General features: G+C 41.8%; 1 protein-coding gene across 6 annotated transcripts in view; it reads right to left on the bottom strand.

The window, feature by feature from the left end:
• DNAH3 (dynein axonemal heavy chain 3) overlaps positions 1 to 24,994 on the bottom strand; it is a 169,477-nt gene that overhangs the window by 106,814 nt on the left and 37,669 nt on the right. For all 6 annotated transcript variants that reach the window (XM_045048191.1, XM_019820825.3, XM_045048190.1 and 3 more), the window contains 9 exons: positions 23,836 to 23,959; positions 20,938 to 21,091; positions 20,003 to 20,147; positions 14,532 to 14,743; positions 10,110 to 10,201; positions 5,128 to 5,242; positions 2,947 to 3,063; positions 1,973 to 2,152; positions 460 to 596 (listed from right to left, as the gene is read on the bottom strand). In XM_045048191.1, the coding sequence (XP_044904126.1) occupies positions 460 to 596; positions 1,973 to 2,152; positions 2,947 to 3,063; positions 5,128 to 5,242; positions 10,110 to 10,201; positions 14,532 to 14,743; positions 20,003 to 20,147; positions 20,938 to 21,091; positions 23,836 to 23,959 (1,276 nt within the window). The remainder of the gene's footprint in view (positions 1 to 459; positions 597 to 1,972; positions 2,153 to 2,946; positions 3,064 to 5,127; positions 5,243 to 10,109; positions 10,202 to 14,531; positions 14,744 to 20,002; positions 20,148 to 20,937; positions 21,092 to 23,835; positions 23,960 to 24,994) is intronic.

Genomic DNA, 24,994 nt, shown 5'->3' with positions numbered 1-24,994 from the left:
AATTTGATGTCAAAAAACATTTAACTGTTTAAATGGCTAAATGCTTTACATGCATTATCTCCTTGATCTGCACAAATATATGAGGTAGGAGCCATTATTATATTTCTATTTTACAGTGAAGAATCTGAGGCTCAGGTAGATTTGCTAAGTCTCAAGATTAATAAGTGGAAAAGCTGGGACTCAAACAGAGGTCTGTTTAACTCCCAAGTCTAGGCTCTTATTCAGGACTACTATATCCCTTCAACTGGGTATTTGACCATGATTTGGTCCATTCAACCTCACTCTAAACAATGACCAGAAAGACAGGCCCTACTCCTGAAAGCTGTCTTGTGGGGAATGGAAAACCAGGAAAAAACTATGAAAAAGATTGGTAGAAGCCAACCCTCAGGATGAAAAATGTAATTCTAACTATACATGGGTCAAAAAGGTAACTCCAAACAAAAGAATAGTACTGAATACCTGGGGAAAAATAGTCTCTTCTTCTCCAAGTAATCATTCAGCCCCTTCTGGATGTCCTCTAAGAGGAGGTTGGCTTCCTGAAGCCTCTCAGCCATCCGTGGCTGGTCTGCTGCCACCAGAACCCTGGTATCTTTCACCTAGGTTCCATAAAAGAAATGAGAATCACCACGGGGTTCCTAGATTCTGAGACTGATCATTGAGTATATGACCAAGCCCATCAATTGCTGACTTCCCTGCCCAGCTAAGTGCCTCCTAATCCCACAAGGGTGAATGCTCATACAACATGATCCTCTTCCTCTGGACATGGTCAACTCCTCCTTCTATAAAAACCTTCCAGGGCTCCTGAGTGGCTCATTGGTTAAGTGTTCAACTTTGGTTCAGGTCATGATCTCATGGTTCATGGGTATGAGTCTCGCATCTGGCTCTGTGCTGACAGCTTGGAGCCTAGAGGCTGCTTTGGACTCTGTGTCTCCCTCTCTCTCTGCCCCTCCCCTGCTTGAGTGCTCTCTCTCTCAAAATTAAACATTAAAAAATTAAAAAAAAATAAACTTTCCATTTTGTACAACTCCTTTGAACATCCTATTATTTGTTAGATGGGATAGAGCCCAATTTATGAATTCTTTAAAAAAGCCACTTTGATCTTTAAAATTTATTCAGTGGAACTTTTGTTACTGAACACTTGCAACTGAAGAGTCTGAATTAATATGGAGTTGGAGGAAGCAGGATATCATGAAAACTGGCTCCACTGTTTGGGCAATATAAATTCCCACTAACACAGATAAATATTCTTGAGATAAATTCTTTATAAGTGAGCCCCAATTTCAGTACACTTGACTTCAAAAAGGAAAAAGATATCATCTCTTAATGGATACCCCTGATTGCCCTGTATGCCCAGGGAACTCATCCTAAAAGGCTTGTTTCTGATGGTGCCCCCTTTGCAGCCTTTATTGACACTCCCAGGCAACTAAGCCACTCTTCTGTGTTCTAAAAGCTGTTTATATATACTTCTTTTATAGCTCTCTTATTTACCTCTGAGTCTCTCCTCACAACACAGTGAATTTTATGAAGGCAGAAATCATATACTAGTCATCTTCAAGTTGTTTTCTGACTGTTAATTCAATGCTGGGTATTTAATAAACATTTGTTAAATAACTGAATGTGGAGAATGATTTGAATTCTAAAATGATCCTCAATCTATAAAAGTTCTATTGCATTATCATGTGACACAGTCTTCTACCTCATTAGGAATGAGAACTAAATCATACAAACTACTAACAGTTGCCTCTAAGGAGGTAGGCTTTCAAAAGGCCTCCACTCTCTGTGTTACATGTTTCTACATTTGAATTTTTAGTAACAACTTTCAAAATTAGAAAAAATTTTTAAAAATATCAAATTTGAAAAAATCTAGTTTACTTATAAATTTCAAGGGACATGGCTACGATGTGCAGTGAGGAACATCTGTACAGCATCCCACATTCCTGATGGAGAGATGTGCTAGGGAGGAAAAACTTACCGCTTGGGACATGAGTGATTTCCAGTAACTATCAACGGTGGCAAATTTCCTGCCCTCTTCTGGCATCTGGGCTATGATGTCCTCTGAGCTGAAGATCGGTTCCAGGTACAGCCAGGTGGCTTGGCATTTCAACCAGGCCTCCAAAATTTCCTGCACACGAACCAGCTTTTCTTCCCATTTCTATGAATTTAGCATTTCATATCTGAATCATTAACCTGCCACTCTGCAACACAGACCCATTGCCTGAACAAACTGGATGGATTTATTCATTCATTTGCTCATTTACTTGTTTGAGAAAGTACTTATTATTTGCCCCCAGTGTTCTGGTCATTACTCTAGGCAATGTGGATACAGCAATGAAAAAAACAAGAGTCCTTGCCTTCATGCAGTTTTCCCAATGGAATAATATTAATAGCAGCTATAATGCTTACTCTGTGACAAGCGATGATCTGAGTGCTTTACATATATGAAACCAGTTTAATTCAACAGATTTATGAGGGAGATACTATTACAAATCTCACTTTACAGATGCAGAAAGGGACATAGAACAGTTCAAATAACTTTCCCAAGGTCACACAACAAGGTACAAAGCCAGAATTTGAACCCAGGCAGTCTGGCTCCAGAGTGGCCTTAGCTTATGCCACTTCCACAAACACTGAGGCAAGAAAGGAGCCTAAACCCCTACCCTTATGTAGTTTATATTCTAGATTACTCTAGCGCATAAAATACTTTACAAATGTATTTTTATTCAGTGCATTAAAATCATCTCATCTTCTCTTTTGGCAGACTACTGTAAAGGCTCAGAGTGCCATATGCTTACTTGGATGGTTATTGCTTTCAGTCTTGAGTTATAAATTTTTCCCAATCAGGAAAAAGTGAGCTTCTTTGTTAACTGAACTTAAAAATCTTCTCCCTCCTCCAGCAAACCCAGAGCTAATGAGACATCAAGAACCCTCAATCTCATTTCCTCTTACCCGGCATTCTGCTTCTATTGGTTTGATGAATGGGGAGCCACACATAGTCTGGGTCTTTATCACGTGATCATCAAGTAACAGCTGAATGTCATCAACCGCACACAAGATGCTTGTACCCTATGAATAAAGATTCCCCGACCGTTCAAAACCACAAGCCCTCCCTCCCCGCCCCCCACTTTTCATGCTGATCTTCAAAGGCCCCACAGCTCAGATCTCCACCCAAGTGGGACAGAAATCTGTCTCACAGGGCATGAATTTCTATTCTCTTCCTCGAAAGTGTTCTTAAAGACATTTATTTATTTATTTTTTTTTCAAAAGCAAAGAGCCTTTATTCGAGCTAGCTCGAGCTCAATCCCCTACCTGCACCGACGCAGCGGTGAGATACCAGGGAAAGAGAAGACATTTATTTTCTACCTCCTTTGCAGAAATCAAACATGGTCCCAGCCCAGACCTACAACTAGTAGCTGTTGGGGACTGGGTGGGGGAAGGACATATTATTCTAGTCCCTTCTCTATGTTCCTACTTCCACTTGCTTTGCTGGTTCTCTCTCAGGTAGGATGAGCTGCTAATCTGACTGGTTGGACCTTGACCTGTGGTTCCCATACTGTGTGCCAAGGTACCCCTGGGCACTGCAGCAAACTAGCAGCAATTAATTGTGGTTATTTAAAAATGAAACACAAATGTTTTTTTCTTTCCATTTATATGGGTTAAAAAAAACAGTTGTTGAAATGACACAAATACTTATTAAAGCTGTTTGAACCTTATTACTTCATAAACAAAGCTGTTAGGTGTTTCTTTCAGCCCGGGGAGGGGAACTATAAAAAAACAAAGGTACTGAGACACAAAGGCGCCACACACAGAAAAAAGTTTGGGAACTTCTGCCTATACATTTACTGGGCCATATTTTACTAGGAGCTCAGGTTACTGTGCCTTGGAGGTCAGCCTCTGTGAATGGCACTCTTCTTCCTCCTGGGCCACTGTGGTGAGCAAGCTGATAAGGGTCTGCCCCTGTCTGGCAGGTCTGGCCTTTCTGGGTCTGTTTTCACTTCCTTCAAGCCCACATCTGGGTGGTTAAATTGGAGCTAGGATATATTCTCTCATGTACCTTCTACCAGTAGCTCTGCATCAGAAGGTGTGTCTAGCTCTTGATAAAGTGCTACTGTGACTCCCTTTTGCTGTCGATCCTTGTCTATAGTTGTATCAGTCCCAAACTCTGAAGATGGGCCAGGTGCAACTGACCTGTTTCCAGGTTCCCCAGGTTCAACCTCTCACCCCAGCCCAACAGCCCCTAGCAGTATCCAATCCCATCAGGTGATGTAGCACCAAGCTACTGGCACTGTCAGTGGCCTGGTCTTGCTGAGAGAGGCCCCAGTTCTCTTCTGGCTCAGCTATAGTTCCTATCCACGTGATCAGGGTGCCGTGACCATTCAAGTTAAAGCAGTGGAGAGTCACAAAAGATAACATGCAGCCTGGGGGACAGGGAGTTTCTTAATCTGTACTGCACGTTAGAAAAAAAAACCAAAACAGGAGTGCTTGAAAAATACAGATTCTGTGGGTAAGAGGAGCCAGAAAGAATCAATTGCGGATTTTTTTTTTTAGATGCTCTAAGCATTGTTTACCCAGGTATGCTTCTGAGAGGCCTGGGGCGCCCTCCCTGGGAGATGCTAACTCAGCACGCTTACTCAGTTTCTTTGCACTGAGAAAGCCTGTAGCTCTCAATCAAAAGGCCTTTCTCATTTAAAAATGCACCCTTCCGGTGGGTGGGCTGGGGAGGAAGAATGACTGGCACGTGAAGGCAGATGGGAGGAAACAATCTAATGCACAGGATAGTGATTATAGACAAGTCGGCAAGAAAAACTCCAAAGTTGCTAAGAAACTGGATCTTAATTGTTTCTACCACAAAAAAGAAATGATAATTATGTGACATAACAGGGCTGTTAGCTAACACTAGGGTGTTGATCATATTGCAATACATAAATGTATCAAATCAACACGTTTTACATCTCAAACTTACACAATGTTGCATGTCAATTATATCTCAATAAAAATAAATTAAAAAACAAGACGTTAGGGATCCCTCCTTCCCAAGTGCTGTTGCAATTCTGAATGACTCCCCTCTGTCACCTGCTACATAATCAAGGGGCTGCTGTCAGGGAGCTGGGCAGTTGGACTAAAACTCACAGTGTCCCTGTACTTCACAAAGTTGAACGTCATGTTAACCCAGTCTAACTTCATTTTTTCCAGGTTTTTCTCCAGAGAGTATTCCTTACTGGCGGCTGCACCAATGGGCTCCAGTCTAGAGAGAACACAGCAATAGCAACATCAACAGGAGGAAGGAGGGCAGTGAAAACATGGCAGAGGAGTAATTTTGGTTCATCCTTAAGACAAATTCAAAATGCCCTTAATTTTACTAAAATGTTTAATAACACGCGGCTCTAAGACGTGCTGGTTACCTCCAGTGTTTTGCAGAGTTTCTTACCCTCAGCACCAGTGGCGTACGGGCTGTGTTATGGGCTGAATTGCATCCCCCCCCAAAATTATGTATTGAAGTCCTAAACCCCAGAATCTGAGAATGAGGGGTATCCCGTTTGGAGATAGGGTCTTTACTTTTATTTTTGAAGTTTATTTATTTGAGAAAGACAGGGGACATTGTGAGTGGGGGGAGGAGCGGGGGGGGGGGCAGAGAATCCCAAGCAGGCTCTGTGCTGCCAGCTGTGGAGAGCCCAACGTTGGGCTCAAACTCACGAAACCGTTGGATCATGATCTGGGCGAAATCAAGAGTCAGACGCTTAACCCACTGAGCCAACCCAGGTGCCCCAGAGATAGGGTCTTTAAAGAGGTAGTTTAGTTATGTACAGAGTTGTTGATCACTATATTGTACATCTGAAACTAATATAACACTAATATACTGGAATTAAAATCTTAAAAAAGAGGGGCGCCTGGGTGGCGCAGTCGGTTAAGCGTCCGACTTCAGCCAGGTCACGATCTTGCGGTCCGTGAGTTTGAGCCCCGCGTCAGGCTCTGGGCTGAGGGCTCAGAGCCTGGAACCTGTTTCCGATTCTATGTCTCCCTCTCTCTGCCCCTCCCCCATTCATGCTCTGTGTCTCTCTCTGTCCCAAAAATAAATAAACGTTGGAAAAAAAAATTTTTTTAAAAAAATAAAAAATAAAAAAATCTTAAAAAAGAGATCAGTTAGAGATAGTTCAGTTAAAATGAGGTCATTAGGATGGGTTCTAATCCAATATGACTGGGGTCCTTACATGAAATTAAGACAGACACACACAGAGGTAAGACCATGTGAGGATACAGGGAGAAAGCAGTCTTCTGCAAACCAAAAAGAGAGTCCCCACAAGAAACCAATTCTGCCAATGCCTTGATCTTGGACCTCCAGCATCCAGAACTATGAGAAAATAAGTTTCTGTTGTTTATGCCACCCAGCCTAATGTATTTGTTATAGCAGCCCTAGCAAACGAATACTAATTAACTCTGTTGGGAGAGGGGGCTGTCCTGTACATTGGAGGATGTTTAGTAGCATCCTTGGCATCTACTCAATAGATGCCAGTAGCAGACTCCCCTGCTCCCACCTCTTGCCAGTTGTGGCAATCGAAAATGTCTCCAGATATTGTCAAATGTTTCCCAGTGGGGGTGGGGTGGATTGTCCCCAGGTGAGAACCATTCTTTCAAAGCCATTAAAATAAGACCCCCTTTTCTCTATTTTCATTTACTCCTTATTTCCCCCAGAATTATTATTGACTTCCTATTTAGATGTTAGAACTTCTATTAATTTACACGATGGCTTTGTTCCACTTCCTGTCCCTGCTTTTTTTTTTTTTTTAAACATAATCTGTATACCCAATATGGGGCTCGAACTCACAATCCCAAGATCAAGAGTCACATGCTCTACCAAGTGAGCCAGCCAGGAGCCCCTGCCCTACCTTTTTAATTTTAATGTTTACTTATTTTTGAGAGAGAGAGAGAGAGAGAGAGAGAGAGAGAGAGAGAGAACATGAGCGAGGGGCAGAGAGAGAGGGAGGCAGAATCTGAAGCAGACTCCAGGCTCTCAGTTGTCAGCACAGAGCCCAACACAGAGTCCATGATCTCATGGACCAAGAGATCATGACCTGGGTTGAAGTCGGACACCCAACCAACTGAGCCACGCAGGTGCCCATGTCCCTACCTTTTTAAAAATCACTGCTATTTTCCTGATATGCTGGGTTCACATCCATAGCCCCTCTGTTCCACAGAAAAGGGGAAGACAAGTTCCTTTCTTCTTGCTTCCACATGGAGAGTTGGGGTCCTAAACTCAGGTGTGGCCTGGGAATTGGGAAGAACCAGGAAGCCAAGTTCTTGGAAGGAGAAGGAGGGATTATTCTCTCTGCCTCGGCACTTGTCTTTCATTGCAAGCTTGACTGGAGATGACACTATCTGGTCTTTGCATATAAGCAACTGAAGCCCAGATGAAGCAAGTGATAACCCCAAAGCCTCAATTGCAGCCAGGGAGTGCTGGAACCAGGTCCAGACACTAGTTCCTCTGACTTCCAATCCAGTGTTTCTTCCTCCTCCACTATGTGCCTTTTCTCTTCTCCTTATCAGAAGGAGCAAGAGAATTGTCCACACATGGTCAGCCAAATAGGGTCAACTAAACAGAGCTGAGAACCTTTGCTCAGCTTCCTTGAGGGTAGTGGATGAGGCCCATTCCAATGAATGACTGATCAAGACTTCAGCAGCATGGTCATCATCCTAAACGTGGCCTTCTTGGGAGATGACAAAATGAGTGTGCATTTAGGGAATAATTAATAAAGGCAGGTGCCAGCCCAGGTGGGAGTGAGACAAAGAGGCTGTCTGCATGTCTGTGACCAAGTCACTCAACAGGCCGTAGTGGGTCTGCCTCTGCACATATCAGGGGTTGTTGGTATAATTAAATAAGATAAAATGTTTGCAACATGCTTTATGACTTATAATTATGCAAAATATTACACAGGAGAAGCATTAATAAGTTTGGGCATCCCTGAAGCCCAGCAACAGTTGACCTTAACCAAATGTGCTAAAGGAGCCCACTAACAGTGTGATGTGACAAAGTTGCATTAACTATGGGATGATGGAGACCTGGGACTGCACGCCTCATTAACAGGTTGTGGCTGAGAACTTAGACGTTAACTCAGCTCAGGTTATATGTCTTACCTCATAACACTCAACATGACTCTAATCGCCCAGCTACTATTCTTCTTCCCATTTTACAGATAAGGATACTGAGACACACAGAGGCAAACAACTTAGCCAAGGTGTCACCACTTCTGGGTTTGTCACAGTGGGGCCAGCTGGCATGGAAAGTGGCAGAGTTGCTGTGTGTTTGCTTGGTTTCCGTCTCCTTAGAGGAGTTTATTTTTTAGGCAGTACAGGGTAACAATACGTTAGGCTCTCGAATCAGCCAGTCTGGGCTCCAGTCTTGGTTCATTGAGTTACTAGCTGTGACCTCTGTCAAGTTACCTAAACACTCAGATCAACTTACTTCCTCATCTGTAAAATAGGAATAATAATAGTAGCTACAACATTAGGTTATAGTGGTTGGTTAATGTTTATTAAATGTTGGTGCAGCATAAATGTTCTATAGCTGGTCTCTCTTAGAAACATCTATCTTATCGGGGAAAATGAAGCCTTTTCATGAAATAACCTACACCGTTTCTGTGGGTTTTATTTCATAGCCAACAATCTCACTAATCTGTCTCTAGGCTTCCTCCTCACAAAGGGACTACAATGGTGGTATTAGGGGGTTGGGAATCAGAGCATTCAGATGGCAGAGAGATTTGGGGGCCTATCCCACAGGGATGGAGAAAGGGGTTCCAAACTCTGGCATGCATCAGAATCACCTGAAGCAGTACTGCCCATTCTAAATAAAATAAAAGGTGGGTCACATGTCACTTTAAGGTTTCCAGTAGCCATATTTTGAAAATGTAAAAAGAAACAGGTGAAAAAATTTTTAATAATTTATTTAATTCAGTATATCAAAAATATTCATTTCAACATAATCAATATTAAAACTCATTAGACATTTTGCTTTTTTTTCTTAATAAGCCTTTGAAACCCAGCCTCTATTTATATTTGCCTCACCTCTAATTCAGAATAGTTACATTTAAAGGGCTCAGTAGGATATGTGGCTGGTGGCTTCTGGACTGGACAGTGCTGATCCGAAAAGCCGGTTAAAGCATAGATTGCAGGGTCCACACCCAGAATTTCTGATTCAGCAGACTGGGGTGGGGCCCGAGAATATACAATTCTAATAGGTTCCCAGGTGATGCTGATGCAGCTGGTCTGGGGCCATACTCTGAGAAGCATGTGTCGAGTTAGACCTGAACCCAGCTGTCTGACAGGGACTCCGGTCCAGGCAATACAGTATCTCCCATCCCCTGCCCTGGAGGTGTGGACAGTCAAGGTCCAACGAGTCTCTGGGTCCTGAAAACAGCAATTCAAAGAACACAATTTCTTGCACACAGACTCTAGGGGCATTTGGAGAAAAGGAGAAAGCAAGTGAAACATTCTCTCACTGGACCATGTTTCCCGGACTCTAAGAACTCAGAGAGATGCTCCTGTTTATTGTTGGTTTTTTGTTCAAAAGAGGAAACTGGGGGTGCCTGGGTGGCTTGATCGGTTGAGCATCCAACTCCCACTCGGGTCGTGATCTCATGGATCATGAGTTTGAGCCCTGCATTGGACTCTCTGCTGTCAGTACAGAGCCCACTTCGGATCCTCTGTCCCTCTCTTTCTGCCTCTCTCTCTCTCTCTCTCAGGAGGGAGGGAGGAAGGAAAGGAGGGTGGGAAGGAGGGAGGAAGGGAGGAAGAAACTGAAGCCCAGAAAAGGTGGAACAGTTTTACCTGAAGTCACTGAGACCTGGGCTTGGAGCTCAGGTTCCAAGAGCTTTTTTGTTTGTTTTTTGTAATTTCCCTTTAAAATAAAATCTCTGATTCAATTTTCTAGTTATAATCCATCATCAACCCAGCAGCTGAAAGTGAGTTTCACCAGTAGCTAATCACCCAAGGTGGAGGTTATTAAAAATGCTTAAGTTACCCTGAACCATAAAGAGAAAAACAGCCTGAGGTCAGTCATATCCTGTAGGAACTTAGATACTTTGATGGAAAAGCTTCCCGAAGGAGAGAAGGAGTCTTACTTGTCAACAAATTTGCCGAATCCGTATTCCAGCATATTTGAAAGGCAAGTTGTTTCTGTGAGTTTTATTTCATAGCCGACGATCTCACTGATCTGCAGAAAAAAGAAGAAAACAAGTGTGTACTGTCCAAGGTAGCACTGGCCAGTAGGCTTTCCATGATGTTGTACTCTGCGCTGTCCCTTACAGTAGCCACCAGTCACATTTGGCCATTGAGCCCTGGAAATGTGGCTACTGTGATTGAGGAGCTGATTTTTTAAATCTACTTTTACTTAAAATTGAATAGCTGTGTACAGCTAGTGGCAAATGAATTGGATGGTGCAGGTCTAAAAATGTGGGAGGCTGCCTAGGGCCCGCACTTCATTCCATCTGGCTTACTGGGGGTCTCTACCCAGCAGCACTCGGTGGTCTTTGTGAGGACCAGTGGTGTCAACTTGTGAGCATCCTGGGGGTGCAACCGGATCTGGTTTGTTTTCGTGCTCCTAGTGCAAAGCCTGGTCCGTGACAGAAGCTTCAGTGTTTGCTGAGTAAAAGGAGGAAGTCATGAGTACACAGACCCCCTCCACACAAATTCTGTGATCTGAGGATGCCGAGAAGGAAGAAATCCACTCTGTCCAAATATCTTCCTTTCCACCCCAGTGTGCTAACTTGTTGGAACAGTTCGCAACTGTGCCCATTCCTTTGGTGTAAATACTACCCCACGCTTGTCTTTTAAGTGAAAATATCCCTGAAGAAGGTCTCACTTGAAATCTCTGATGGCTTTGAATACTCTTCTCAAAGACAGAGATCTGGGGGAGGATGAGGGTTACATGTGCTCAAGAGGAGGAGCAAGAAGACTGAAGGATAATGAGGCTCTGTAAGAAATCTCACCTACTGCCCAATTTTGTCTCTGTTCAACCCCAGGAGGACTACAGAATGTCAGAGCAGAAAGCAATGTGAGAGGTGCAGGCTGTTCTGTCCTACTTAGCCCTGTGTCCCCAGGGCCTGGCAGTCAGTAGGCATCAATAAGTATTTGCAGAGCAAAAGCATGAGTGAACCAGCTAATTCAAATGGCTTCCAATCTGGGTCCTGAGGACACCTGGAGGACCACTAGCATAGTAGAAATCAGAAGTAATAAACACTTACTGAGGGCTTACTATGAAGTAGGCACTGTTTTAAGACTTTTATACACTCATTTCATTCCCTCAATATGATGAGGAAGATACTAATGTACTATTACTCTTGTTTTACACATAAGGAAACTCAGACAAAGAAAATAAGTACCTTGTCCAAGACCATCCAACTAGTAAATGGCAGAATTGGGACTTGGATCCAGTTCTGCCTGAAAAGCTCTTCTTCATCACATCTAGTGGGGCTCTTAGGTCTTCTATGTACAGTTGTGAAGGTTATACACTGCATAACTCTAAAAAGTACAATTCACACTGTAGCACACACGAACAGCATTCCCTAGAGTTGTGAATTGCAGTCTGCACAACTTTCCTGGTGGCCCTGGACTTTGATTTATTCTCAATACCTGAAAATACGGCTTAGAACACACACTATCTCTAGGATTAAATGACATAACTACATAAAGCATTTGGCATAGGACTTGGCCAACTCAGAGATTGGTAGTTTTATTTATTATTAAAAAATTTGTTTCAACATTTATTTTTGATAGACAGAGCATGAGTGGGGGAGGGGCAGAGAGAGAGGGAGACACATAATCTGAAGCAAGCTCCAGGCTCTGAGTTGTCAGCACAGAGTCCTATGCAGGGCTTGAACTCACGAACAGCGAGATCATGACCTGAGCCAAAGTCAGATGCTTAACTGACTGAGCCACCCAAGCGCCCCTATTTTTTTTTTTTTTTGTAATTGCTTTTGTTAATTATAGAGACTAACAAAACATCTGGCTTTCTAATTCTAAGAGCTTGCAGCTGCCCTGTCTACTATGGAGCCACTAGCTTCTTGTGGCTATTAAGAACTTGAAATGTGACTGGCCCAAACTGAGATCCGCTCTAGGTGTAAAAGAATACCATGTTTCCAAGACTTAATATGAAAAATATGAGATCACATTAACATTTTTTTACATCGACTACCTATTGAAAAAATATTTTGAATATGTTTGGTTAAATGAAATGTAAATTTTTTTCATCTGCCACTGCTTTTAAAAAACATGGCTACTAGAAACTTTAACACTAGACATACGGCTTGTATTATTTTCATTGGGCAGGATGGTCCTAGAGGGCTAGCTTTAGTACACATCACCGTGGTTTCTTCCTAAGTCAAATGTCACCCTGTTCCATCTTGTTTTAAATCACAGTAGCAACCCCTTTGCTGATATCAGTGCCTCAAATAAAGGGACTAGCCCTACCTGCTTAAGTTCTGGGAAATGGTCAGAAACCACAGCACAGCCACCCTATGACCCCAGAAGTTACATTTGGTAGCCTTGACAGCAAGAGGTGGTTTAGCCTTCAGAGCCCCCTGCCTGAGCCAGAACCTGTACAAATGGATCTCTTGAGTTAGGCATTTGGGCAGAGAATGGTTCCCCTCGGCCGGTGGCTGTCACTAGGGTGGCTTGTGGTTTGACCTACAATGCAGGCAGGACAGGCCTCTGACTGTGGGCACCCCTTTTATGTATCTGGTGGCCTCTTTCCTGTCTGAGCTCACTTGTAACTGTTCAGCCCACTGGGGTTCCACTTTAGGGGCTCATTATTCAGGAGCCACCTTCTTGGGGCTATATTCCACTCTTACCTACAGCTTACTGTCCCCTCTGACCTGATATTTCTTTCCCCATTTCCCCCATCTAGGCTGAGTCATAGACCTAGATTCCAATTCCCTCTCCCACCACTTACTAGTCACATGACAATTTACTTATTCTCTCCAAAGCCTCAGTTTTCTTATCTGTGGAGATGATCATCCCTACTTCAAAGGGTTGTTGAGAGGATAAAATGAGGGAATCCACACAAAGTATACAACACAGTGCCTAGTTCATAGTTGGTATGAACTATGTTTGAGCTATTACTGTTATTATTCTTCTAAGGAATTTTTTCCCATTCTGTCCATCTAAGTGATCTGTAAATGAGAATTATGAATGTCTAGGAATGGTTGGGATTTTTAAAGTGTCTACATGTGGGAATAGCATCATCAAAGGGAAAGGACCAGGTGGAGGAGATGGCTTTCCGAGTCTCCTGAGGGGTTTTTTAAAGGCCATTGATGAGGGCACTTTCTATAGCGCCATCTCCTGGAGAGACCTAGCACTACACCAAAGGCCACTTGTCTATCCAACCTCCCCAACCCTCCAAATGGGCCAATGTACTAGTCAGGCTAGGTCCATAGGGGCACCCTATGAGCACCAAGTGGGGGCAGGTGCTCCTGTGCAGCCCTCTCTGCTGAGACAGCCCAAGACCATAAGTCTCCTAAGAGGACCTCTCCCCTGCCCTCCTTTACACCCTTTACTTAGGTGTTGAGTTTCAAGGCTTTCTGGGAAACTGAAAGCAGTTCTTCTTTACAGAAAAATCCAGAATCTCTGACATATCAAGATCTTGGTCTTCCCAGAGAGATCAAAATGCTCTGAGCTCAGACTTCATTCTCTGGAAGGTAATGGGTGTGCTCTCAGATTAGGTCCTTCCAGAGACATGTCCTCAGTCTCGTGCATGTTTCCGAAAGAGGGAATTCTAGGCCAAGTCACAGAGAAATCTGCCTATGGAGAGGCAGTCTCAACTCCAACTCCCTGGTAGAGGACGTTTCAAGGCCATTTCTAGCCCTTGAATGTGATGATTATTTTAGAAACACAGTCAGTTTTCTTTTTTCTGCTTAGTGTTCACACCACACTTATCACCCTCACACTTAGTTGCTTATAAAAGTCCCAACTATTTTTAGAGGAGAATATTTATTATTCTCATTTATAGACTCAAAGGGCTGAAAGAAGAGTGAGGTATTATTTCCGAACATAGCCTGCTGGACGATGAAGCTCTACAATATCATTGGCCCAAGCAGGAATCATCTGGCATTGTCAAGAGGCCCCAGGAAAAGGCATGGCTTTCTCTTTTGTGTGTCCTTCATCAAGGGACAAACCCAGGCCCCTCTCACTGTAATTCAATGCCCTTATCATCCTTTAGGGTCCTGAGCAGCCACTTGCTTACAAAAGCAGACTACAAGAGTCTTTCTAGCCACTGGCTGAAGCAATATTCAATCATCAATAATGGGATCTCCAAAGAAAGGGGTCAACCTGTTTATGTGGAGAGGCAGGCATTTCATCCTGTATCCTGCCTATTTCCTTCCTTTAAAAGACTTTCCCTCCCATTATTAACCCCTTGGCTTCAAGCAGATTTTCCTTTCAGAAAGGAGAGGCTTGACCCAGTAATGGTTCCTGCCTTCCAAAGGGCGACCAGGACCAGGTAGGCATAGGCATTGACTGGCTGGCTAGAGGTGGACAGTGACAGTCACCTGCTGCCAGTGCCGGTCTTTCATCCCTGGGTTGCAGGAAATGCTGAGGATAGGGATGTGTTGCTTGAATTTCTCAATCTTCATTTTCACATTCTCTGCTAACCGCCTGGGTGCAGGTACATCAGCTAGAGTCTTGGTCAATTTATATATCGTTCTCCACATATTCCCTACTTCCTCTGAGATTTCCTCAGCATTCAGCAAAAAGAGGGGTCCTGAAATAGAAATCATGAGAGAAGGGTCAGACCACCAAGTAGATGTTAGTCATGGGTACACCTTTAATTCCCTGAATTTAGGATTCTGCCTATCTATGGTATGGATATGGGAACAAGCATAGGCTTTGGAGTGGGGTCTGGATCTAAAACCTCTCCTTAGCCAACGAAACATTGGGCATGTTTGTCTCAACTTTTCTAAGCCTCAACAGTATAACCTACGATACAGGGGTAATAACGGATACCTTGGCAAGTGACCGTAAGCAAGGTAAGTAAAGTGGCAAGCACAACATAACGCCTGCTGTGTAATGCAAGTGTAGTCATGGAATCAGTTGTTAGCCCTGGTTGTAGATGCCATTACAGAAGCAGTAAAAGGTGCTCCACAAATACTGTGAAATATTAACAACTGGACAATGTGGGTGAACGAGGATATGGGAGTTCTTTGTATAGCTCTGGCAACTTTTGTGTAAGTTGGAAATTATTGTAAAAAGATTCTTTTCAAAACAAAAATTGACCCCTCATTAAAAAAAAAAAAAAAGTGCGCCAAAACATTAATTTCCTTCTCCTCCTTTTCTTCATAGGGATCCTATAGCATTTGGGTTTCACATTTGGTCAAAATCCTTCCACGCTGCTGCTTTCTTCCCTTCCCCGAGGATATATCAAATCGGTGTTAACTCTTGTGTCATGATGTTGCTAATTTACTCAAAAACTCTCTTATTTCATGGCTACCAAGACTAAATAAAGCTTCGTTAATTTAACTTGTTTCATCAGCCCAACATTTGTGAGTTGAGTGATCAAAAATTAAAACTCTTTGGAGCACCTGGGTGGCTCAGTTAAGCATCTGACTTCAGCTCAGTCAGGTCATGATCTCACAGGTTGTGGGTTTAGGCCCTGCGTCAGACTCTGTGCTGATAGCTTGGAGCCTGGAGCCTGCTTCGGATTCTGCATCTCCCTCTCTCTCAGCCCTTCCCCTGCTCATGTTCTGTCTCTCTCTGTCTCTCAAAAATGAATAAACATTAGAAAAAAATGTTTTAAATTAAAACTTTTTGAATTGTACATAGTGTACAGGAAATATATAAAAATAATAATACATCATGTCCAATTGGGGTTTTTTATGGTAATGTGAGGCTTGTTTAATATTTGAAAATCAAACAATGTAATATACTCTATTAACAATCTAAAAAAATAAAATCACATGATAGTATCAACAGATGTGGAAAAAGCACTTGAAAAAATTCAGTATCCATTTATGATAAAAACCTCTAAACCAACTAGAAATAGAAAGAAGCTTATCAGCTTGATAAAGGGCATCTATGAAAAACCTATACTACCACCATACTCTTGTATATTGGAAATATGTATGGTTTTTTACATGTCAATCATACTATATCAAAGTGATTTTAAAAAACAAAACCAGAGGTGCCTGGGTGGCTCAGTTAGTTAAGCTTCTGACTTCAGCTCAGGTCATGCTCTTGTGGTTCATGAATTCGAGCCCTGCATCAATCCCAACTTCAGATCCTCTGTCCTTCCTCTCTCTCTGTCCCTTCTCTGCTCATTCTCTCTCAAATGAATGTATGAATGAATGAATACATAAATAAAATTTAAGGCTTTTCTATAAAAAAACAAAAAAAAAGGATAAAGAATAGAAAGAAAGAAAGAAAGAAAGATCCCTAACAGTTAATGGTGAAAGATGGAATACTTTTTCCCTAAGACAAAGCAAGAATTTTCACTCTCATAATTCCTTATCAACATCATACTTAAAATCCTAGACAGTACAATGAGGCATGAAAAAGAAAGAGGAGGCATACAGATTGGAAGAGAAGAAATAAAATGTCTTAGTTTCCCTGATGACATGACTGTTTATACAGGTGATCCAAGAAATCTAAATAACAACAATAACGAAATCTTTGCTGGAGAGCAAAAACACTGTAACAGAAATGAGAATATATCTGATGGGTTCATTAGTAGACTAGACGCAGCTGAGGAAAGAATCTTTGAGAATAGATTTGAGAAAAGTTTGAGAATATGTCACTAGAAACTTGCAAAGTTAAAAAGAAAATAAGATGGGGGAAGAAATGGAGCAGAAAGGCTAGGAACTGTGGGATAGCTACAAGATGTGTAACACACTGGTAATGGAAATACCAGAAGCAGCAGAGAAAGAAATGGAAAAAATATGTGAAGCATTAATGACTGAGAATTTCCTCCAAATTAATGTCAGACACCAAGCTACAGATCCAGGATAAATGCCAAAAATGACACTTAGGTATATGATATTCAAGCTGTAGAAAATCAAAGTTAAAGAAAAAACTTGAAAAATGCCAGTGGTGGGGCAGGGGGAAACACCATACCTTTAGAGAAGCAAAAATAAGCCTTACATTCTACTTCTCCTCAGAAAACACACAAACAAGAAGAGAGTGGAATGAAGTATTAAAAGTATTGAGAGGAAAAAAAAACCCAACCAACCTAAAATTCTCTATCCTGAGAAATTATCCTTCAGAAGTGAAGGAGTAACAAATACTTTCTCAGACAGAGAGAAATTGAGGGAATTTGCCAGTAGGTACCTTGCAAGAAATGTTAAAAGAAGTTCTTCAGAAAGAAGGAAAAATATTTGTCAGAAACACAGATTTACTTAAAGAAAGGAGGAGCATTAAGGAAAGGACAAGTGAAGGTAAAATAAATACTTTGATTTTTCTTATTCCTAGATGATCTAACAGTTTGTTCAAAATAATAAGAGCAACAATATATTTGATGATTACAGTTTATATACAGGTGTAATGAAGAACAGAAATGACACAGCAGATAGAAGGGAAGAATTAGGAACACTTTGCTTTTACAAGGCATTTTTGAAATGAAGTTATATATAAACTTTAAATATGGCCCAGCAATCTATTCCCAAGCATTTATCCCAGAAGAACAGAAACTTATGTTAACATAAAAACTCATGCATGAATGTTTATAGCAGCTATATTCATAACAGCCTAAAACTGGAAACAGCCCAAATATCCACCAGTGGATAAATGGGTAAACAAACTGGTATATCCATGCAATGGAACACTACCTAGCATAAAAGGGAAGGACCTATGGATATATCCAAAAACTTGGATGAATCTCAAAGTAGTATGCTGTGTGAAAGAAGCACTCTCAAAAGGTCTCAAAAAGACAAAACTATAGTAATAATGAAGAGCTCAACAATGCCAGGTCTTCTGGCTGAGGGGAGAGTGTGACTACAAGGGGCAGTACAAGAAATTTTACTGAAATGATGAAACTTCTGCTCTCTGATCGTGGTGAATCTATACATGTGTTAACATTTATATACCAAAAAAGTCCTTTTTGTTGTATATGAATTAAAAAAATTAAGTGTAAAAAATTTAAAAAAAAATTTTTTTTTATTTTTGAGAGAGACAGAGTGGGAGCAGGGGAGGGGCAGAGAGAGAGAGGGAGACACAGAATCCTAAGCAGGCTCCAGGCTATGAGCTGTCAGCATAGAGCCTGATGAAGGGCTTGAACTCACGAATGTGAGATCATGACGTGAGCCAAAGTCAGACTCTTAACTGAACCAAGTGCCCCTAAGTGTAAAAAAATTTTAATACAGTATCTCTTTCTAATAAAAAGACTTGGTCAACTATAAATATTTCTCTGACACCATAAAAATTTTGTATCTTAAACCAATGAAAAGCATCATGTTTAAAGGTGACACTCTGCAGGAATTCCCATGAAAATCAGGAAGAAGACAGAGATGCCCATTATTACCACTGTTTATTTTGGAAGTGCTGGTCAACACAGAACAGTGAATAAATAAAGGGGTATGAAAATAAATAAAGAAGGTAAAATATATTGTTTAGATATGACTGATAACCTGGAAAGTTTAAGAGCATCAGTGAAAATGCAAGTTTTTTAAATGAAAAAGAAAATGCCAATTTAAACATAAAATCAACAGAGGTGCCTGGGTGGCTCAGTCAGTTATAAGCTTCTGACTTTGGCTCAGGTCATGATCTTGCGGTTCATGGGTTCAAGCCCCACATTGGGCTCTGTGCTGACAGCTCAGAGCCTGGAGCCTGCTTCGGATTCTGTGTCTCCCTCGGTCTCTGCCCCTCCCCTGCTCGCGTTCTCTTTCTCTCAAGTAAACATTAAAAAAAAATTTTTAATGAAAAATAAACATTAAATCAACAAAACTAAATTAAACAAACAAACAAATAAATAAAATAAATCAGCAAAAAGTTTTCAAAGCTATTATTTCCCAGGTTCATTGAGGGTTTGAAGAATGGGCACTCAAGTGCTGCTAGAAGGGTAATAAAACAACTTTTCTGGAAGACCATAACAATATCATCATCATCAACAACCAGTTTTTAAAATCCTAGTAATTTTCATTACAATAGCTTTGATCTAGCCATTTCACTTTCAGGAATTTATCCTAAGAAAACGATCAAAATTGCATCCAGAAAACTGGTGCAAAGATGCTCATTACAGTTGTGCTTGAAATAACTGCGGCACTGGAAACTGAAGGCTCACCTCTAAGGGTCCCTGTGTTTGTCCCCTGCTCTTATGCCCTCTCCCCAGGTGACATCATTCATGCCTTTTACTTGTAATCTATACTCAATCATTCCCCAATATAAATCACCCCCCGCCAAACCTATAACTTACTTCAGGCTGATTTTCTCAAATGTTAGTTAATGTTCCCATTTGGATGTTTGCAGACACCTTAAACCCAGTATATTCAAATTGATGTGTCTTTTTTCCCAACAAATTTGTCACTTCTCTCATTCAGTGATGGCAATATCCACCAAACTGCCTGGGCTAATAATCTGGAAATCACTCCAGTTTCTCCCCTCTCCCTCCTTGCCCCTTGCCCCTTTGAAATCAATCATTAAGTCCTGTTGACTCTACCTTAATTTCTCTCTAGCCTCCAGGATCTAAAGAAAAAGGAGTAGTTTACAGTTATCTGTGGCACTCTGGCCTTTCTTGAAGCAGCACAGTAGTGCAACTGCCATCTTATTCTCCTCTCACCTGCCTCTCCACAATCCACAGCTCTGGGTGGCTGCCCCTTCCATTCTACCCTAGCAAAAGGTCTTGGCTCTTCAATCCCCACTTCCCATCATTATCACATTGGAAAAATCCGACTGTGTGGCTGCGTTACTCTAGAGTATAAGAATATGATAAAAAGTCCAGCCTGAAGCTAAAGTCCAAACCCTATTCTAGAACTGGCTAGGTTGGATCCACTATCTCATCCCTACCCTGTCCCAGTAGAGTGAGCCTGCAACATACCGTTCATCCACTCCTCTGACTTGATGCTAAACTCGTATGTTGTCAGCCACAGCTGCTCATAAGGCCCTTTGTTGGTCAACACGGTTTGCAGGAGAGGGAAGGTACTCTTCTCCTTTTCCAACAGATCCTCTTCCTTATTGATCAACTGCAGGGCAAAAGGGGATGCTGTTTATTGGGTGGCTGGTTTTCTGAACCCTGGAAGCCACCATGGCAAATTCCTCAGTGCTTTGAACACCAAGTTGAGGAAGATGCTTGTTCATCTAGAGAGCGAGAGAGAAAAATAAGGCATGGACTCAAGTAAAACGGTCCCTCTGCTACCTCCGAGGGCCACGACAGCTAAGATCTAGCTGGATGAAACCCTGGGATAATTTGCCACTTGCTCCATCATCTTTGATCCTACTCTACCATATCCACGTCCCCATTTTCACAATTTTCTTATGTACATTAGCTGTCTACATGATATTGTCTTCTTATGTGGACTTACCTCAAAGATAAGGACTTTAATGGTTAGAGAACTTATTTGCTGACCTTCAGGGAAATTGCCTTAGCTTCTCTATGCCTTAGTTCTCCCATTTTAAATAGAGATAAATAGGGACAATAACAATGCCTACCCCAAAGGTTTGTTATGGCTGTTAAGTGATATATTGCATATGAAGCCCTTTGTATACTGTTGAGCACATAATAAATACTCAAAATACGTGAGCAATTATTCTACTGTAATTTCTTCTTTGTGCACTCAGCAACTAACAAAAAAGCTGGTATAATGTAGGGATGTAGAAAAAGGTAGCTGAAAGCACCAATGAAAGAAGTGGTCAACCAACCAATCAACAGTATCTACCTGACAGGTGATGTTAGGATAATGCAGAACCAAGAAACAGAATGAAGAGAGCAGGACAGAGTCATAAGTCTCCAACCCAGACCCCTAGACCCCAAACCTCAAATTCCACCAGTGCTTGATCTAGGTTCTTTGAAAGCTCATGAAGCTTTTCAACATTGTTCTTCATTTCTTCTGTAGTCATCACTTCACGTTTCCTAAACCCTTCCAGTTCCTTGCTGTATCCCTCAAGTTTCGACTCAAATTCTGAGCACCTAAAAGCAAAGGACATCCCAATCACATCTGGACTTTCCAATTTGATTTTCAGAGTATCAGCATTGCTCACTCATATTCAAGCCTGGGGAGAATCTGATATGATGTATGATATAATACAGTATATTAACTTATGATCCTACCTCTCAGAGATGCCTGCTATGAATCTATTGGTGGTTAAACATTTCCAGATGTTTTCCTGTATCGGTAAATACATACGTGTGCACATATATGAAATCTATATACTATATACATATATATAAAATGTATGTATACACATTATTGTTATCCATTAGATATTTATTACTGAGGGCTTAATGCATTCCAAGGACTGCTCTAGGCATCAGGGACATATTTTTGATGTACACTAGCCTCATGGAGCTTGCATTTTAGTTTGAGGAGACCTAGACAAGAAATACACATGGATGGATGGGTGGGTGGGTGGAGAGATGGATGGATAAATTCACACATAAAGATAAAATGTTGTGTTTCTGATGGTGATAAATACTTTGAAGAAAATAAAACAGGGAAGAGTGCCTAGTGGATGGAAGTACAAGGCTACTCCAGCTAGAATGATCAGGGAAGACCTTTTAGCAACAAAGCAGGTCACAAATTTATTTTTCCCTTTTTCTAACAAGGTAGATTATATTATATAGTATTGAGTTATAATTGCTTAGCACATTATAGTTTCCAAAGTATTTTCATGGCCATAATAAATACATAGGCATATATTTCATATAATAATACAGTCACTAGTAAATAGTAGGCACTGGGGAAACTAGGTTGAGTAACTGACTTGTATTTGTGGGACCACCTGGAGTCTAAGAGAGGATAATTTAGGGATTTCAAGATGGTGGACTGGTCAGAATTCTGGCATGAAATGGAACTTACTCCAATGTCCGCAGAGAGAGGCTTTAATGAAGAGACTACCTACAGAGGTGAGATATGGGTAGCCTTACAGGGAAGCCACTATGACCCCTTGGGCCAAGGGAACAATGGGAACTGAGATGGGGACAGCAAATGGAGAAAAATTAGCACCAAAGCCAAAAATTAATGTGGGCTGGGAAAACAGGTCAAGTTTCTTAGAGAGGGAATGGGGTTGCTTTCACAGACAACAAATGAATCAATGAATATTGCTCAGCCCTCCTCACACATTGTTCTCAGCACTAATGCAAGAATGATGGACGTGAGTTTTAAGAGTTCACCAAAGAGAAGGCTGGACCCAGGGCTATGGGGTTCTCCTAGAGGTGCTCTTGTGCTGAATCCACTGTTGAGAGCTCAGGAACCAGTCATGCCATCAGGCTAAGAGTCGCCCCTCCAATAGTGTTCTCCTCTCACCATAAATGACAGTTCACATTTCTCCCAGAGCCACCCGTCACTCCTCTGAACTTTAACAGCATTTGCTGCCTCTGAATAGTCTTAGAGCACTGAGAGTATGCTTGCAAGGCTGTGGTCTGGGGATTTTTTTCCCCAAAGAAGTCATTGTTCAAAGGATGAAGGAAGCAGATGGTTTCTGAATACCTACCATGTTCTGGGTACCACTCAGGCACAATATCACATCGTCTCATTTCATCCCTCTGCACAATGATACGTCTCAGGAAATGAGATGATCTGAGATGGACTCTGTTATCCCATTTTCTGGATGAGGACACTAAGGCTCAAAAAGATAAATTTGCTCCTGTTCACGAACCTGCAAATCAGTTCCATGGTGGAGGCTGTGCATAAGGGGCCATGGGGTAAATAGGAACTCTGTACTTTCTCACTTTTGTTGTGAATTTTAAAACTGCTCCAAGAAATAAAGTTTATTGATTAAAAATTTTCAGTACCACCTACTGGGCTAGTTCTAGGTTCTGAGGACAGTATTCATTTAGGTAGAGAGAAGAGGCCACTGGAAGAAAAAATTGTGTGCACGTTTTCTCCTTCAGCCCAAACTCCCATTCTATGTAGAAATTTCTTTTATCTACATTTTTCCTTCCTTCTAAGTATTTTCAGGGACTATAGGACCTAAGGTTGGGCAGTGGGCACTTCACACGTGAAGGGGATAGTAACTGGTATGACCACAGTTCACAAACCAAGTGTTAGAAGCTGGGATGGGTATGTGTGCCTGCGTGCATGTCTTTGCCCTGTACGTGGCACTTGGCCCACTTCACTCAACATTGTTTGATTTTTCAGTATGCCTATATTTTCTCTGCCTCTGGATTAAAATCTTTATTTAGTAGCCAAACAAACTTACATGTCTAGAATACAGCACAGCCCATAGTAAAAATCCTTAATAAATACTGGTTGAATTGACAAATAATGAATGAATAAATGATACAGCCACATTAGCATTGAACAAGACCAGCTGCAAAATAGGCAATTTCTCAGCCTCCTACCATGCCTCTATTATCCCTGTCTTGATAACTCAGAGATCTGTGGTCTCCAATGTAAGGCTGACAATTTTGCTATTATTATTGTGAGGCCATTATTACATGCCACTATTTTTGTCTTTTTCTCTCTGTACCACCAAATTCCAATTGTTCAAAGCAGGGAGAGAAGGCATTGGCAGGGTCACCACAGTGAAGCAGGCTTAAAGAGAACATCCCTCAGTGGGAAACAAAAGGAAATTTCTTCTCCACCATTTGTCTTCAGCCTTCGCCCACGCATTCCTGTGGGGGGTGGGGGGGGCTCTAGGCAGAACCAGAAACATGCAGTGTGTTACAAAGCTGGGTATCATTTCTGAAATAACCTCAGACTCTCCTTGTACCTTTTAATGAGGTCCATCTCAGCCTGATCTCTCTTGCTAAGGAGCAAGTTTCGGCTGTTTTCAAAGATATCTTCAATCTGGTCTGGCCAGAGGAAAAGAGTGCTGTTCAGTTTGATGTCCTCTTCTGCAAAACACATACAGTCTGCTCCAGGACACTGTTCAGCATAGGTCAGCATTCAGGGAATTAATTCAGCAGAACAAGAAGTCAACAGAAGTGGGTGTGGGGGTGGCAACGAATGGATGGGCCCATTATGGATGAATGATAGCCAATGTTTATCGAGCACTTACCAAGTGCCAGGCTAGAAGGGCAACAGTATTATCATCCTTGTTCTTACAGATGGGAAACAAAGTTTAGCCAAGTAATCAAGGTCACACCACTAGAAGGCAGCAGAGACGATTTCAAACCCAGGTCTAACCAACTCTAAAGCTAATGTTCTAACCATTAGGTTTCATTGCTTTCCCAGGGTGCATCTGAGTAGAGTAGAAACTTGGGCTGAAGTTCCATTTCTTTAAATTGTCACCTCATCTGAGACTCAGTCTCCCTTCTAGTTAAATGTCAGTAATAAAATCAGTATCACTCTAAGGCTCAGGTCAGCTGAATGTCCTGGGCTCTCTCTGTACCCTGAAGAACGTAGGAAGCAGAGGTCCAGTGTGTGTTCACATGGTCAAGGGCACAGCTCATGAATGTGCAGGGGGATGGTTAGGGCAACCCCTCTCTCAATCCCAGTACCCATCTCTCCCTCCCATCACTCTTTCCCCCAAATACCATGAACACCAGGTAAATTCACAGGTATTTCCAGATGGAAGGAAGATCTGAAAACTTGGCTTGTGGAGAGTGTATCAGTTTTTCCTTCAGAACCTGGTCCTTACAAAACTCTAACTTGGCCCAACAAGCCTTGAAAGGGCTCTGGCCATTTCTTTCCTTTAAAGATATTCAGGAGCATGAAGGAAAGTGCCCTGGCCTCTCCTCAAAGGTAAAATTGTATTAAGATTATAGATAACTGAAATCTATCCATTTATAAAAGGACTCTGCATTTGGAAGTGATTTTTTCCAGAAACCAGACACAAGATACCAGGACAGGCATCTAAGAACTCAAATCCCTAGATATTTCTTCTTTTAGTCTAACAATAAGAAATCCCTTTGTTTGATTCAAATTCC

Source organism: Felis catus, chromosome E3 (genome assembly GCF_018350175.1).
Source record: "Felis catus isolate Fca126 chromosome E3, F.catus_Fca126_mat1.0, whole genome shotgun sequence".
NCBI lineage: Eukaryota > Metazoa > Chordata > Mammalia > Carnivora > Felidae > Felis > Felis catus.
The sequence above is the reverse complement of the archived record's forward strand: the minus strand, read 5'-3'. Positions and strand labels throughout refer to the sequence as shown.